The sequence below is a fragment of the Mastomys coucha genome, unplaced genomic scaffold (assembly GCF_008632895.1).
Source record: "Mastomys coucha isolate ucsf_1 unplaced genomic scaffold, UCSF_Mcou_1 pScaffold17, whole genome shotgun sequence".
NCBI classification, from domain to species: Eukaryota; Metazoa; Chordata; class Mammalia; order Rodentia; family Muridae; genus Mastomys; species Mastomys coucha.
The window spans coordinates 20,130,574-20,146,034 of record NW_022196899.1 but is presented as its reverse complement, the minus strand read 5'-3'; the positions used below and the strand labels follow the sequence as shown (position 1 = coordinate 20,146,034).

The window sequence follows — 15,461 nt, the reverse complement described above, 5'->3', positions numbered from 1 at the left end:
AGCAATTGTCTAGCTCTCTTTTGGGAGAAGTGCACAGCAGCATAACCAATGATATCGAGAACTGGCTTGGAGCTTCTTGTCAAATCATCACCCAATGATATCAAACAGAAGCATCTATCTCTCCCCAGAGGATATGGCAAGAACGGTGGAACTGCCCGTGCCAGTGTTGTATGGCAAATGTTAACATATTCTACTCATTTTCCAATTCTTTGCTTGTTTTGAGACCCTTAATGACTTCTGGTCACGACTTTGGCTCAGTTAAGTCTGATAATATTAAGATATAACCCATGATTTGTTGGCATCTACCTTTCTGTTCAAAGAAAAACAACCAGCCGACCAACCAACCAAACTTGGATTTGTGCACTTTTTGATATCTAGCTTATAAATTCTCCCCAAACTTCTAATTTCTCCAATTGTTTAACAACTGTATCCCTCTAAATTCCAGTTTAACTACTTTGTATTTCAAATCACCACAAGAAAACCTAGGGTAGGTTATGTACCTGTGGTAATCTGGGCCTCAGGTTGTAGGTAGGTTTCTATGGATCTTTAGATTCAATTCACAACATATCAGTAAGGCACCTATTATAGGATATTTTTTGGCTGGAACTTGGAATTAGCCTCTTCTGTGTTGAGTTAGCAAAGTTTAACAAACTCCATGTGTGTGTGTGTGTGTGTGTGTGTGTGTGTGTGTGTATGCACTTTTGTAGGTTTCTGTGTGGATATCAGAGGTCAACCCTGGGTTCAATCACCTCTACCCTCCTTTTTGAGATGCACGTGTCTCTCATTGAACTGGAATTCACCAATTCCGCAAGGCTGGCCAGTCAGTGAGCTCCAGAGATATTAATCTCTTCCTCCTCATCTCCGAGATATGTGCCTTGGATCTGACACATCTAGATTTTTTAATGGGTGCCGAGGATCCCAACTCAGGTCTTCATATTTGTATGACAGGAACTTTACAAATTAAATCATGTCCCCAGACCTTTAAACCCCCTTTTATAGAATCATTTGCCCAAAGGATTGTCGCTTAATTTTTTTTCTCTTGCACACAGGAAAGCATGTCTCAGGGCCAACCCAGTGAAGAAAAAAAAAAAAAGAACTAGGAAGAAGGTATATACAAGTTCAATAGAAAAAGACACATTCAACAAACGGTATATGGAAAATGGAGCATAAAGAGAATGATAAAGATGTTTTCATATTTCAAAGTGGATCATAACCCACAAGTAAAATGTTGTATCATGTGATTACAAAGCTCCAGCAGTTAGGGCCAACTCATTGGAGCGTCCTCACAGCGTCCTCACGGTCATTACTTATGAGCTTCTACCAATGCATGGACCCACGTTAGACAGGGGGACTTACCACAGTGTCAATGCCACGGAACCATTTTATTCACACCTTAAGGAAAAATTAATATATAAAGACTTCTATATGTTCTAGTTCTAGAGACAATAGCCACCCAAAGACTAGACATCTTATCCTTAGTCATATAGATTTGACCTTGGGAGCTGTGATTGGAGAAATTCTAAAAACTAGCCACATGGTTTTTTTTTTTTTCCCACCAAATTCCTGGAAATAGCCATATAAAACAGTAGGCTTCTGTAGAAGCCAAGGGAAGTTCCTTGAGGAAAATGGTCAAATCAGCATGTTGAATTTGACCCTGGAAGATGAACAACCTTGCCTATGATGTTAGGATAGGCACGGAGGCTCCTTTGCAGGGCTGAGAGCATTACCTACTGCTCCACTCGGCTTCCTTTCAAACGGTGAGGTCCCAGAGCTACCCATCAGGTGTTATTTCTTTAGACACGGATTTCTGGCTTCCCTCATGATTTGACTTCATCTCCACAGCTTGAGTCACAGAACTGTGCCATTACAGTCAGAACGTCCTGGAGATTTCTGAGGTCAAGTTCATTCTAATATCTATGGAAGCCTTCCCATCACCACTAATGACCTCATGGCTGGAAAGTTTGAAATTTGCTAAGAGCTATGAACATGAAATAGCTTTAATTAAAGAAAAAGATACTCAATAATTGTTGGCTTGACATTTATAAGACAATAATTCGGGTAAAATCATATTCCATGAGAGAAATGGAATGTCCTCTTATGCTATTACCAGAATCTGATGGTAAAATTAATTTAACTTTAAATAAATCTTCACAAAGTTGTAACAAACATACCGGGCAGCCTCTGAGTATCTCTCCAGACATCTAAACACGGCTGCCTGACGAAGATGGTTTCGGAAATAGGCTGGGTTTAAAACAATACTCCTGTAAGAAGATGAAGGAAATACAAATGCCATTAGATTCTTAAAGGACACTTACCAGAAGTGTATAGGAACATAATCACATGTATTCAATTTTTGATATCATCTTAACAGGAACTAATGAATGGGATCTCTTCTGTGATTCATCAGAGAAGACAAACAAGCCATTGTAATTGAAAAACAAATTAAGTTTGCATCATCAAAGCTACTTGGCAGCACTGAATTTATTTTTAAAGATGTGGTAATGATAAAGCAAACATACCTAACTTATACTGTATGTACCACGCGGTGCTATTTGATTTGCTTATGACAATATACCAGTTATCTATCACAGGCCATTTATGGTATGCCTTCTTTGACATTTGTAATTATTTTATTTTAAAGTGTTTTCATACACCTGTATGGCTAAAACCTTGTGCGTGCACTCAACTCTCCTCTCCTTTCTGTTCTGGTCCTTTGTGTCCCAAGGCAATTTCACTTCTACTTTTATTGCATGCAGTGGCATGACTACTTTGATGATGGGGGAGATTGCAAACTGTTAAATTTCGGGTAAAAGGAGCTGTAACTGGGGGGGGGGTGTCAGATCCATTTGATTTAGATATCGAGGCTTTGTGGAAGTTGTGGTGGCTCGTGGGGGTCGGGGAGGCTGTGTATCTCAGCTGAAGGGGCTGGTTTTGGCCTTGACAGTTTGAGGAAGGGACTTCTTCTGCTCGACCTTCTTTATCTCTTCAGTGTAATTGCAAGGCTTGACTCCCAGAGAAACCGGTCATTGTACGTGAGCTGCTGCCTATGTTGCTGGGTCCTAGAGTTTTAGCATTTCAACCCAAATTCAGTTGCAAAGACCGCGTGTCTACTGTCTTCTTTCTGCAGACATAAGCTGAGAGGAATTCCCCTTCCTTGCTTCCTCCAGAGCTCAGCAACATTCAAGACATTTGACAGAGTGGGATCTGGGCAGATGCAGTTCACACCCATCATTGTTAACAGGGAGACCTCCATTAGTGAAAGTTCCAAATGCACCTTCTACTACACTTACAGATGTGGAAATTCACATGTTAAACAGCCAACGGGAGATTACTAAGTAACACTTTGTAAGATTGCCCATGGGCTGATATGAGTCATTTGGAACTGGTTATTTATTGAAATAAACAGTTGACTTTCATTGTGAGAAGTTCCAAGAGCTATAAACCATTGCCTTAAAAATGCATGTAAACATAGATGACCCGTTTCAGAGAGTTCATTAGACTCTTTTGGATCTAATCATGAACTTAAGGTTGAAAAACTCATAGATTAAAATAATTCCATTCTCAGAAACCGTGGAAAAGGGAAATAATCCCTCTGTATGTAGCCCATGACGCTTGTTAATCACATGATGATAAGGTGACACACTCCAATCCACTTTAGACACAGACAGAGACTAGGGAGGTTAAGGGAACTCCAATTAATAGCCATTAATAGCCACAGGTCTCTGTTGCTTGCTGTCCTGCTTCTTCTTCAATGGCTTCTCAAGCAGAGGGGTCCCAGTTAACTAGAGTGGGCCGTATGTACGCCATGAGCAATGATTTATGAAAATGAATATTTATTCCCCAAAGTGCAAGAACCACTTGTTTTGGTGTAAGATCCAAGGTAAATGAAGGATTCTTTAAGAATGATCACAGGGCTCCCTTGACACAAGGTAGAGCTGCTGACCGCACCCAGTGTCAATACTCTGACGTAGAGCCACTGATAGGCACCCACTGTTAAGTTCTGTCAGTTCAGATAGAAGGGAGTTTCTAAGGCAGGCTTACTGCCCCGGTCTTCTGAAGGCAACCCTCAAACACAAGCCAAAGTGGTTAGGAACACAGTTCTGGCTCGGAACCTGGGTTTTCTGACTCTGACCCGAGTTTTTCTTCTGCATGCTAACCGCTCCATTCCTTCATTCTACACATGTGTGGCACATGTGTTCAGATGTGATGAGGCAGACTGTTTAAGGAGTGCATGTTGCTAGCCTGTAATGTACTGTCCTGTTTCTTCTAAACTGTTGCCCAAGAATCTTGCCCTGATGGACAAATTGTTCTTGACGAAGAAGGGATTAGGTTGAAGGATGGAGGGCTGTAATCAGGAATGAGGGTGAAGTTGAACAGATCGACAAAGGAGGGACAGGATGCAGTAAAAGTAGGTAGAGAGACCATGGGGAAGGCGACAGCATGGGAACCATTCTGATTTTTATAAACTTCTTGTAATTATGAGCCTTCTGTGCTTCTGAACAAATAGTGAATCAGATGTTGGTCTATTGTTAGACTGGCCTGTGTTATTTTAACTACAACCTCATCCTCCCTGAACCATGTGGTTCCCTACTTGAAAGTGGGGCTCTTAAAGAAGACACAGACCCAGTTTCCCCCATGAAGGTGACATCATAAAGGGACTTTTAGAGATGTTGGAAGAGAGGTTACATCTGGCCACCCATTATTTTTGACCCTGTGGTAGTAATTGCAGCTTTCCCTGTTGCACTCCTGTGAGATATTTGGCAGGCAAATGTTAGTGCTGATTGCAAAGCCTTAGTTTCCACACTTTTATTAATTTATTGATGCTTCTTCAAATGACATGTCCTTTTCGAGATCTATTTTAGGGCTTGTGCGACTTTTGAGGGAATGATGACTTGTTCTTTCAAATGTCTGATCGGTTATCATTTGGCGCTCTGTAGAGAGTCAGAAGGCTGCCTGGATCAGAATGGACAGTCTCCCCAGAGCTACCGTGTGGAAACTGTAATTGTAATCAGAACAAGGCCTCTTCACTGATTAGCCTCATTTTCAGCCCAGGGAAATGACTCTGATTTAGGTACGTTGATAGGGCTGCTGGGAAGAAGCAGGAATCTGGTCAGAAGGAGTTACAGGAAGCCCGGAGTTTCTGAGACAAGAGTGGAGTTGGTGTGAGCAGCAGGCTCTGCTTACTCGTTTGGTTGTCAGGCTAAGGCGAAAGGCACGAGATCACGTAAAAGAACTGATTATGTATGTGGGGTAGAAGCTTATTTTTAAAAATTAATTTGTAGCATGTGGTAGCCTTCCACTTTTTTATGATTTCTGTTTGTGGACACCTTAGCATTTCTCGCTATAGTAATTCACATCATTTGATGTGTGTTCACCTTGATCTGAAACAGTTTGGTCAGAGGGTAGGTCTGTTTCAGCCTTGTCCGGGGCTTCCTGAGTCATTTGGCAAAAAGTTTATCCTTATACCAGTGTTGTGTGCTGAGTTCACAGGCACACCTGTATCTGTGCTAGGATGTGACATTCCATGCTTGGTATGGCCTGTCTTGTACTGTCGTAGAAACTGTACTAAGTATCATGAGTTTGGAATAAGTACCCTTCATTTTCTGGAAGGGAAAGAGCTGACGAGGGTCTTGGTTGTGAAGAACTGTATTATTTAATATGATACACTTATTGTTCCTTTTCAAGTTTATAATCTTCATCTGCTTAAATTGAAGAAACATTGTCTGAGCCAGGCATGGAGGGGGAAGCAGGACGATCACAAGTTGAAGGGTATATGCCAGGATACATAGAGAGATCCTTCTCAGAACAGACACCAGAAACAAACACATGATGAATACAAATAAAAACCCTAAACAAAACTAATAAAGCCAACATGTGATTTGATGATTTTTCATTACAGTACTGGTCGATTTGGCATAGTGTTTTCTTATTCCAAAATGTAATCATTTTTTTTTCCTTAAACATTTTTTTTAGGTGTCAGTAACATTTTAACATTTCATTTTTTAATATGAATTGGGGTATTGTACAAGTCTTAACTTTTTAACTGTTAAGATTTTGAGTATAATTATTCAATTTCTCCCTTCTTTTTGCTCCAGTTAAAGTCTCCTCTGTACCCCTTCTTGCTCTCTTTCAAACCCATGCCTCACTTTTTATCAATTACTCTTACATGTCTGTGTAAATGTATATGTATATACATGCATATCGCTAACATAACCTGCCCCTTCTGTATGATGTTATCTATGTATATCTTTTTTCAGGGCTGGCCATTTGGTACTCGATAAGCCATTGGTGTGTGTGTGTGTGTGCTCTTCCCTGGAGAAGACGGTCTCTCTTGCTCTCCTCAGTCCTTAGTTGCTTGTAGATCTTTATGTAGGGTTGAGGCCCTGGGGTCTTTTCCCTGTTTACTTTGGCATGCCTGTTGGAGTCCTTGGTATGTTCAGGGATGTCAGCCCATGCAGGGCAGCCACGCTGGTGAGACTTTATGGGAATAGCGTCTCGCATTGCTAGGAGTTCAAGTCTTACAGCAAACTTCCTCTGGCTCCTTCTGTCTTTTCCTCCTCTTCTGGAATGTTCTCTGAGGCTTCGGTATGTGAGTTGTTTTGTAGGTGTACCCACTGGGCCTGGGCCTTTTAGCTTTTAAAAATAGTTCCACTAATTTCATGTTAGTTCTTACTTTTAAAAGTGATGCACAAGAATATACGTGTACATACATGCTCCTCTGTGCATGTGTGCACACCTGTACCTTGTAGTTCAGAAAATGATCAACAGCAGCACTGAAGAGTAGCATCTGAAAGGCTGGTTCCCACTTACCAGGTGCACAGCCTTCTGAGGCTGCGTTTAACAGTCACACAGGTGATCTGTATGCAGACGCAACTTGGAGAAACGCTACATATATGCACATAAGACTGGCATTTCCTTCCATTATAGTCTTTGCACTTACTGTTCTCATTGCTTATAAGTGAACTTATTTTGTATTCTTCTAACTTAATATCATAGCAATTCATATTTATTCACATTGTCTGCAAATATTAAGTTACTGATGAAAAAATTCATGTCTAGTTTTCTTGTCTTATTGTGTAGACCAGATTCTTTTTATAAGGGAATTAACTAAAAGAAAATCTAGGGTCACTTCCATGTTTCACTGATATTTATAATTTTATATAACTTTGAGAAAAGTAACAGGACTCTGTTTTTTGAGCTTATGTAGTAAAGAATTAATGATGATTAATCAAGCCAAATATTAAAAACCAAACCAAATATTAAAATTAAAGATTAAGAATGTTATACTGGTTTTTAAAAATAAAATATTATTAGATTGAAGTTGAGCTGTCAGAGACTTAAACTTTGTTATTCTTCTTAACTCATTTTAGTTCTAGTTATTAATTTTGTAGTCTGGGTTTTCAATTTGTCCAACTTTCATACTATCACTTCTTACTATCCATGGGCCATTGGTTCCGGGACCCTGTGGATTCCAAAGTTTGTGGAGCTCAAATCTCCTATGTAAGATGCAGTGGTTAGTATCTGTGTGAGATGTACGCGTGTATTTCTGTCACTTTAAATCATGGCTAGATTACCTGTAATGCATAATGCAGTGTCACTGCTATGTCAACACTTGTTACATTGCATTGTGTATGGCACAGTATAAAGTAAAAAGTCAGCACGTGTTCAGTCCAGAAATGTTCACCACTTCCTGGAATATGTTTGTTTTGAGGGGGGTGGGGTTGGGGTGGGTGTAGGGGTTGTCACAGAAACCTTCCATGTCTCTCTTTCTCAACTATATGTCTGCAGTCATTGCTATTCCTTGCTCATTATAGTCATTGGGAGAGCAGATCGTGGGCTTCCACATGGTCTCTGGTGATAACACAAACCATGAATGCACAGAGCCCCCAGCTGCAGTAGGACTGTGGACCCAGATAATGATCTTAGAGGCAGCCTGGACCAAGGACATCACCAATGGCCTCAGGAGGCAGCACAGGCCACTCACATCAATATTTTCCCTGGTGACAGAATGGCCCATGGACGTCAACATGGCTTCATGTTGCAGCACAGACTACGGACCTCTGCATGGTCTTCGATGGTAATGCAGATCATGCACATCAATACAGATCCTGGTTGTGGTAGGACTATTGGTTTAGACTTGGCCTTCAGTGACAGCAGCATAGTCCCAGAAGTAACCATGCTCGGGTGGCAGTAGAGGCAGCTTAAATCAGTATGACTTCCAGTGGCGGCATGACCCTCAGACATCAACATGGCTTCAGGGAGCAGTGCAGACCATGCATGTCTTATGGCCTTTGGTGGTAACATGGACCACAGACATTGATCCAGATGTAGTAGGACCTCGGCTTCAGGCATGGCCCATAGTAGGACCTCGGCTTCAGGCATGGCCCTTGATGGCAGTGTGGATCTGAACACTACTGTGGTCCTCAGGTGGCAATGCAGGCCACTCCCATCAGCTTGGTCCTCACTGCCTTCACGTCTCCAGTTCTGCCTCTCTCCATCGAGCACTTAACTGCTCTGCTTCTTTATCTTCTCATCTCTCCATCACAGATTTGTTCCTCATTAGGAGTTCCCACCCTGGCTGGTTGCTGCCATCTGCACTGTGAGGCCGGATGGCCTATGGAATATTTTCTATTCGTAATTGGTTAAATCAACAGATGTGGACCAAGAAAAGGAGAGCCAACTGTATTTATCAATCAAGTCTTGTCATCCCTACAATTTATTTTTCTTTTGTTCTCAATATATCAAAAATGTGCGTTTTCTTTTTTAGCTTTTAGTTATCTATCCCCCTGACTTTAGCTTTGATTCACAAGAATGCTGAGTATATTTTATTTTGTTTGCCCACAGCATTTCTCTCTAGATAAACTCTAAGTACCTTTACTCAGCTTTATGGAAAATTTTAGAACAATGGAACCATACAGCAGGTATTATTTTCCTTCAGCGCTGAAATGCAGGTGCAGGGCCTCATCCATCGCTGAGCACCACTGAGCTCTGCCACAGAAGACAGCCTTGCTTGGTACAGCATCTTTCACAGTTGTACTGCTTTTGCATCCACAGTTGCATGGTTAAGTTTGCTCTCCTTTTTGCTCTTTTTAATTCTCAGTTCATCCCATCGTCACTTTGGTGTTTAACAACTGAAGATGTTCTGTTTTCATTGAATCAAATAGCTGCACATATCCGAAGCTTTAAGTTTCATTTATCTTAGGAAATCACCTGGGATGAGCATGGAAGACATTGCCTCTTCTCTTACCAAGGGGCCTATAGTACTCAGCATTCCCCTCCAGGGGTGTATGTTACTACCAGCCCTGACCTTGCAATCCTTCTGCTCCAGGCTTCTGAGTGACGGGATTACAGATGTAAGCCACCATCGAGAGATCTGACCCCACAGACACATATCTGTATTGTTTGATGTGAGTTTCTTTCATGTTTACTAAAATGGTCTTACTATGTACTCTTGCCTAGCTTAGAACTCACTATGTAGAACAGGCTGGCCTTCTTCATATAGAGATCCACCTGCCTGCCTCCCGAGTGCTGAAATTAAAGGCATACATCACCGTGCCTAGCTTACAATTTAATTATCATTTGGATTTAATCATGTGTTTTCTTTTTCTAGTGCTAGGAATTGAAGGTAGGCCCCTGTGCTTAGACAGGCATTCTATCCCAGAGCCCACAATGCTATGCCCAAGACTGTGCATGGTATAAGGAAAAGGTAATGGACATTTATCGGTGCTTATAGATGTGTAGATTTTTTTCCCCTCTCAACTTCATTTTCCCCCCACAATTGCTTAGAAGTTTGAAATACTTTACTTTTCTGTATTTTACAAAAAATGGTATGTTAGTTGTTAAAATTGTCCACTGAGATTTTTAAATCTTCACATAAATTTAGGGAGTTTTGATATCTTAACAACATTGCATCACATAATCAGTAAATAGATTTCTCCACAATTTAGTCTTCATTTCTCTCCTCGATGTCTTAGAATTCCCAGTATGAGAAATCTTACATGAATAAGTTAGATCTGCTCCTGAGCACTTGATGTTTTCTGTTTCCGTAAGGGATAATGATCCTTAAGTTTTGATTTCTCTCTGCTCATTGCTGACTTAGGAAAATGAAACTGATTTCTTTGGACATTGATCTTGTACTTTGATATATATTTCTAGGGGCATTTACTTCTACAAGCTTTCCAAAGGTATTTTAGCATTTTCTACATGGATTGCGATATCTTCTGAAAATAAAAATGCTGCTCAGTTTTCAACCTATGGCTTTTAGTTGTCTTACTTTCTTTGTTGCACTTTTTAGAATAGTCAGTATATTCTTTTATTGTTGATATCTTGCTTTTATTGTCTTAAAATCCTCTGTGCTTCTTAGACATGTTCCTTGGGATTCCGCCCCCCACCCCACTTAATTCTGGAAACTTCTTTCCAAGTGTCCCTTTCCCACTCCTCATCTGCTTCCCTCTTTGTGGAAAGTTTCCTCATAACACCCAAGCTGTGTTGAATGTGTGGTCTGCTTCATGCTGGAGACTGTTTTCCGTTTCTTGTTGATGGGAATGTGAACCCTTTATATCTTTCCTGAGTGAAGACAGGGGACGGGAGTTTAAGCTTTCCTTTGCTTTGGCAGCAGGGAAGGCAGGGAAGTTTACCCCTTTCTCCATAGAGGAGTTTTGCTTCTAGTACTCCACCAGAAGCCATGACTTCTTCCTGGCTCTGTGAATGTGGACAGTTGCTGTCATGTCTCAGGGACCTGATGGATATATACTCCTGAGACAAAGCCTGGTTTACTCTCCCAATAAGGGGCTGGAATCTTTCAAAAAATAATTGGGAGAGCTAAATAAATGTGAGAATGTCCAGATTATGAACTGTTTTAATCTAAGCAGAGGACAGTTTCTCAGAGAGAAAAATTGTGACAATAACCTGGGTTAATCACGCCATTCAGTAGTTAAAATGTGGTTCAGATTATCATAAAAATGGTGTCTCAATATTGTGGCCTGACATAGCCCTTTTTTTTTGTAGCTATATCCATTCAAGACTAAGATTAAAATAAATGAAGGGACGGCTACAAAATATGGCATATGTATTATATAAGCAGGAACCAGTACCACTTCAGACAGAAGCAAAACCCCAAATGATCAGGGCTAGTTCAAAATCAGAAGCTTATGAAGTGAGTCCCGCCTTGAGCTTACTAGTGTAGAAAAAAGTTGGATATTTTATCTGACTACACTTTGTGATACAACAATATAAACACTATATATATATATATATATATATATATATATATTCTCATGCTAAATCAATAGAGCAATATTATGTCCATATGGCAAGAGCTATTTTCACTTGGCCACATAGTCTCTTGAATCATCTAGCTCTGAGAATATGAACAGATCATCACCATATTGGATCATGTCTGGAATGTCTAACTGGTCTGGAAAACAAGATCTGCATAGAAAAAAAAAAACCCCAATATGTTTAGATAATGAAATAGTCTTACTCTGAGACTCAATAAGTATTTTCAATGTGGAAAGCAGGATTATTATTCTACATAATACCGGATGAGGAAGGGAAAAAATCAGTGTCAGGAAACTACAAACAGTGCAGTTCATCTTAAGGATGGACTTCTCAGGAGCCGGTGCAACAGGCTTCGGAAGACTTCCCTTTCGGGAAACATTTAGGTGATATTTAGAACACCATCTGTCAGGACACTATCAAGAAACTCCTCACTAAGTGGGAGATTAGGCAAAATGACTTTCAAATATCATTATGGAATTCTTCGCAATGCCTTATTCATCACTGTGGAGGGTCTCCGAGTTTTTCCTCCTTGTAAGTATTTTTTTTTTTTTTTTTAGGTTTTCCTGATGTAGTTCTGTGGATGCTGATGGGAGCTCTGAGCTCTTAGAATCAATGCAAAGGATAGGCCGGTGGTCACTGCCTGTCAGTGAGAAGAATATTGCTGAAACCCTGACAACAGGGCAAGCGTGTCTCCTGTAACCTTAGGTATGGATGTTCTCTGTTGACACGAGCTTTCTTGATGCCAATCTACTTGACCTCGCTTCCCTAGCATTGAGACGACATCAAGCCCCACCACGTTCGGCTGCTGCAGCCTATCAACGGTAGTGGAAAACCCGTTTTCATGTTTTAAGGCTGAGAGCTGACTTGTCTTTCCTCTAAGGCTATTTGCCATGTAGTCATCTTTGAAGAGAACAAGGGCCATTCAACGTATTGATGTAAAATGAAGAGTGTGATGTGCGTTTGGCCATTGCCTTATATAGACATCTGTTATAACGTGTGAACAGTACGAAGGGTCCATCACAAGGCATAATTTAAGGCATCACAGAGGGATAATCAGATGCCTCTGATCAAAGAGAGGATGAGCGCAGCGCGATTGTCCCTTCGAACGTGTCAGGTTAACTCAACGTAAAAATAACTCAAGGAGGCAAATAAAACAATCCATATGTCAGTTGTATGCTAACACTATTAAAGTTTTTGTGTATTAAAAAAGCTGAAAAGGGCAGCTGTGGAAAGAAAGACTTAGAAAGTGAATGTTCGATACGGTATCTGGGTTGACATCATTCTGTGCAGTAGGCTGCTCCCCAGAGTGACAAGTTCTGGAGATGGTGACACAGCACGCCAACACCCTCAGCAGAAATCAAGTCTCTACTTAAGCAGTGTGTGCAGTACACTGTAGGTTCTACATATTGTATCATAGTTATCAAAACCCATAGGAACTCCTAGATTTCACGAATGATAGCTAACCAGCTAACTAAAGAACAGGTCAGGGACTATCATTTTTGTAAAGATAATGAACTTCTGCCTACTGAATACATAAAAGGTGTTTCACATTATTGATACACTTAGGAAACAATATCACAGTGAGGTAATCCACTGCACAGAATGGCTGCAGTTAGAACAAACACGAAAACAAGTTCCGGCAAGGATGCGGGGAAGCTGGGACCTGTGTGTGCTGTTTGTGAGAAAGTCATGTTTTCCTACCAAGGAAAAGAGCGTGGTACAAGTCTCAAGCCAGAACTACAATTACTATACAGTTCAACAAATCATCATTCTGGGTGTATCCTTGTGATAGGTGGTTTTACTTCTCATCTTGACACAATCTACAGTAATACAAGAAAGAGCCTCCGTGGTAGATTGTCTATGTCAGTTTGGCCTGTGGGCTTGTTTTCAATGGAATTTCTTGATTTGTAATTGATGTAGGAGGACCCAGCTCACTGTGGGCAGTACCAGTGCGTAGGCAGGAAGTCCTGCACTATGGAATAGAGGCAGGAGCAAGGGAGGATGTATTTACCTGTCTTCTCCTGACTGCGGGTATGCTGCAACCAGGCACTTCACGTTCTGGTTCGACTTCCCCAAAATGGTGGAGTGTGGCCCAGAATTCTAAGTCAAATAAATACTTGCCTTAAAAGTTACCTTTTGTCATACAGTTTATCACAGCTACAGAGGTAAAGACAGAGCAACATCCAAAGAATTATAAGAAGAGTCTTGTAGATATATATTACATGTTTATTTCAATAGTCAAAAGGTTTAAAAATTTAAGCATCCATTGCTGATGAGTAGGTAAGAAGATACATCCTACACACAAACACACACACAGAGAAACATGAACACACATAATACAAACACACATGCACACACATACAAATATACACACATTTCCACACAAATAAAATATGCAGACATACATATGTACACATATACATACTTATGAGCACACACAACATACATACATATGAATATATATATACCAACACATAGGCATGTGCACATACAGACATATACATAATACATATACCTATGTATACAAATGCACAAATGTGTATACACACATACATATCCACATACATACATACATGCATACATATGTATATATCCATATATACACGCATGTTATTCAGCTTCAAAAATCATAACACACTGTATAATGTGGCTAAAACCTGAGAAATATTAGGTAAGGCTGAAAGAAGCTGAGGAGAAGGGCAACCCTGTAGGAGGACCAGCAGTCTCAATTAATCTGGACCTCCGAGATCTCTCAGACACTGGACCACTAAACAGGCAGCGTACACCAGCTGATGTGAGGCCCCCAACACACATACAGTAGAGGACTGGCGGGCCTGTGCTCATGCAGAAAGGATACCCCTAACCCTCAAGATACTGGAGGCCACAGGGTGTTTAGGAGTCAGGTGGGGTTGAGGGTCAGGACAGCCACATGCACACAGTGAGTGCGGCGGAGGTATGGGATGTGGAACAGTCGGAGACGTTTGTCTGTCTCGTGTGTTTGGAAGCTGTAAAGTATATGACCAGACAGCTGTATGGAGTGAGGATCTTTTGGTATAACATGGTGGCCCACCCATCCTTCTATTAGGAAACCACACTTATGAGAGTATAAAAAAATGGGGTGTGTGTGTTGACAGTATGTACCTGCACCTCACAACTGCATAACTACTCTTTTAAGACAAGGGCATTAGACTGTTTTTGGAAGTATTCTGTGTGATATAGAAAGATAAAGGTCCCATCTTGCAAATAGTGTGGTATTGAAGATTAAGTTCTATATTATAAACACTGGGGGACAATTCGAACCATAGCATGTAAGAAAACTACCCGGCCAAATTCATAGGTATTGAAAAGTACAACGTAGTTTCTGAGTGTGAGAGGACGAGGGGACTGAAAGGTTGCTCTTTTAGGTGAACAGATTGTCTTAGGGTATTATCGCTGTGAGGAGACACCATGACCATGGCAACTCTTATAAAGAAAAATGTCTAAATGGGGCTGGCGTATAGTTCAGAGGTTTAGCCCATTATCAGCATGGTGGGAAGCATGGTGACAAGCAGGTAGACATGAGCTGGAGAGGCAGCTGGAAGTTCTACATCTGGATTGGCAGGTAGCGGGAAGAGACCGCCCCACTGTGCCTAGCTTGAGCATCTGAGACCGCAAATGCTCCATGACACACTTTCTCCCACAAGGCCACACCTCCTAAGAGTGTCACTCCCTGTGAGCCTATGGTTTTTCAGAATGAAATAAGTTCTAGAGATGGTTTGCACAGCCGTGTGAATATGCTTAACAGTACCGACCTGTGCATTTAAAACTGGGCAAGACTGTAAATTTTATATGTATTTGCCATCTGAAGTGTAAAGCAAACACACAACAATTGAATGAGGGAAGCAAGGTTTAGAACAGAAAAGACACAACTGGATGAAGTTAGGACACAGAACGCACATCACCGCTTTCGAAATGTTTGCCTGAGAAGGGTGATACGTTTCTCTCTAGTTGTAGTAGTAGCCAGTGGGAAAAACACAACACCCTTTAAACAAGCTGTTTGCTCAATTCCTAGTGTTCTTGTTGTATAATCACAAAGATAAGTTTATTCAAAGATGTCTACAAAGATGTAACAATCTGTTCTCTCCGAAATAGATTTATAGAAAAATCGGCAAGTGCCCCCCCCCCCGTTGTGTCGATTCTTT

At 40.9% G+C, this 15,461-nt stretch overlaps 1 protein-coding gene across 2 annotated transcripts in view; it reads right to left on the bottom strand.

The window, feature by feature from the left end:
* Spata16 (spermatogenesis associated 16) overlaps positions 1 to 15,461 on the bottom strand; it is a 302,009-nt gene that overhangs the window by 174,848 nt on the left and 111,700 nt on the right. Inside the window, exon 4 of one of the 2 annotated variants that reach the window (XM_031376462.1) lies at positions 2,172 to 2,261. The exons of the other annotated variant lie outside the window; for it this stretch is intronic. Within the exon in view, the coding sequence (XP_031232322.1) occupies positions 2,172 to 2,261 (90 nt within the window). The remainder of the gene's footprint in view (positions 1 to 2,171; positions 2,262 to 15,461) is intronic. 2 annotated transcript variants of the gene reach the window in all.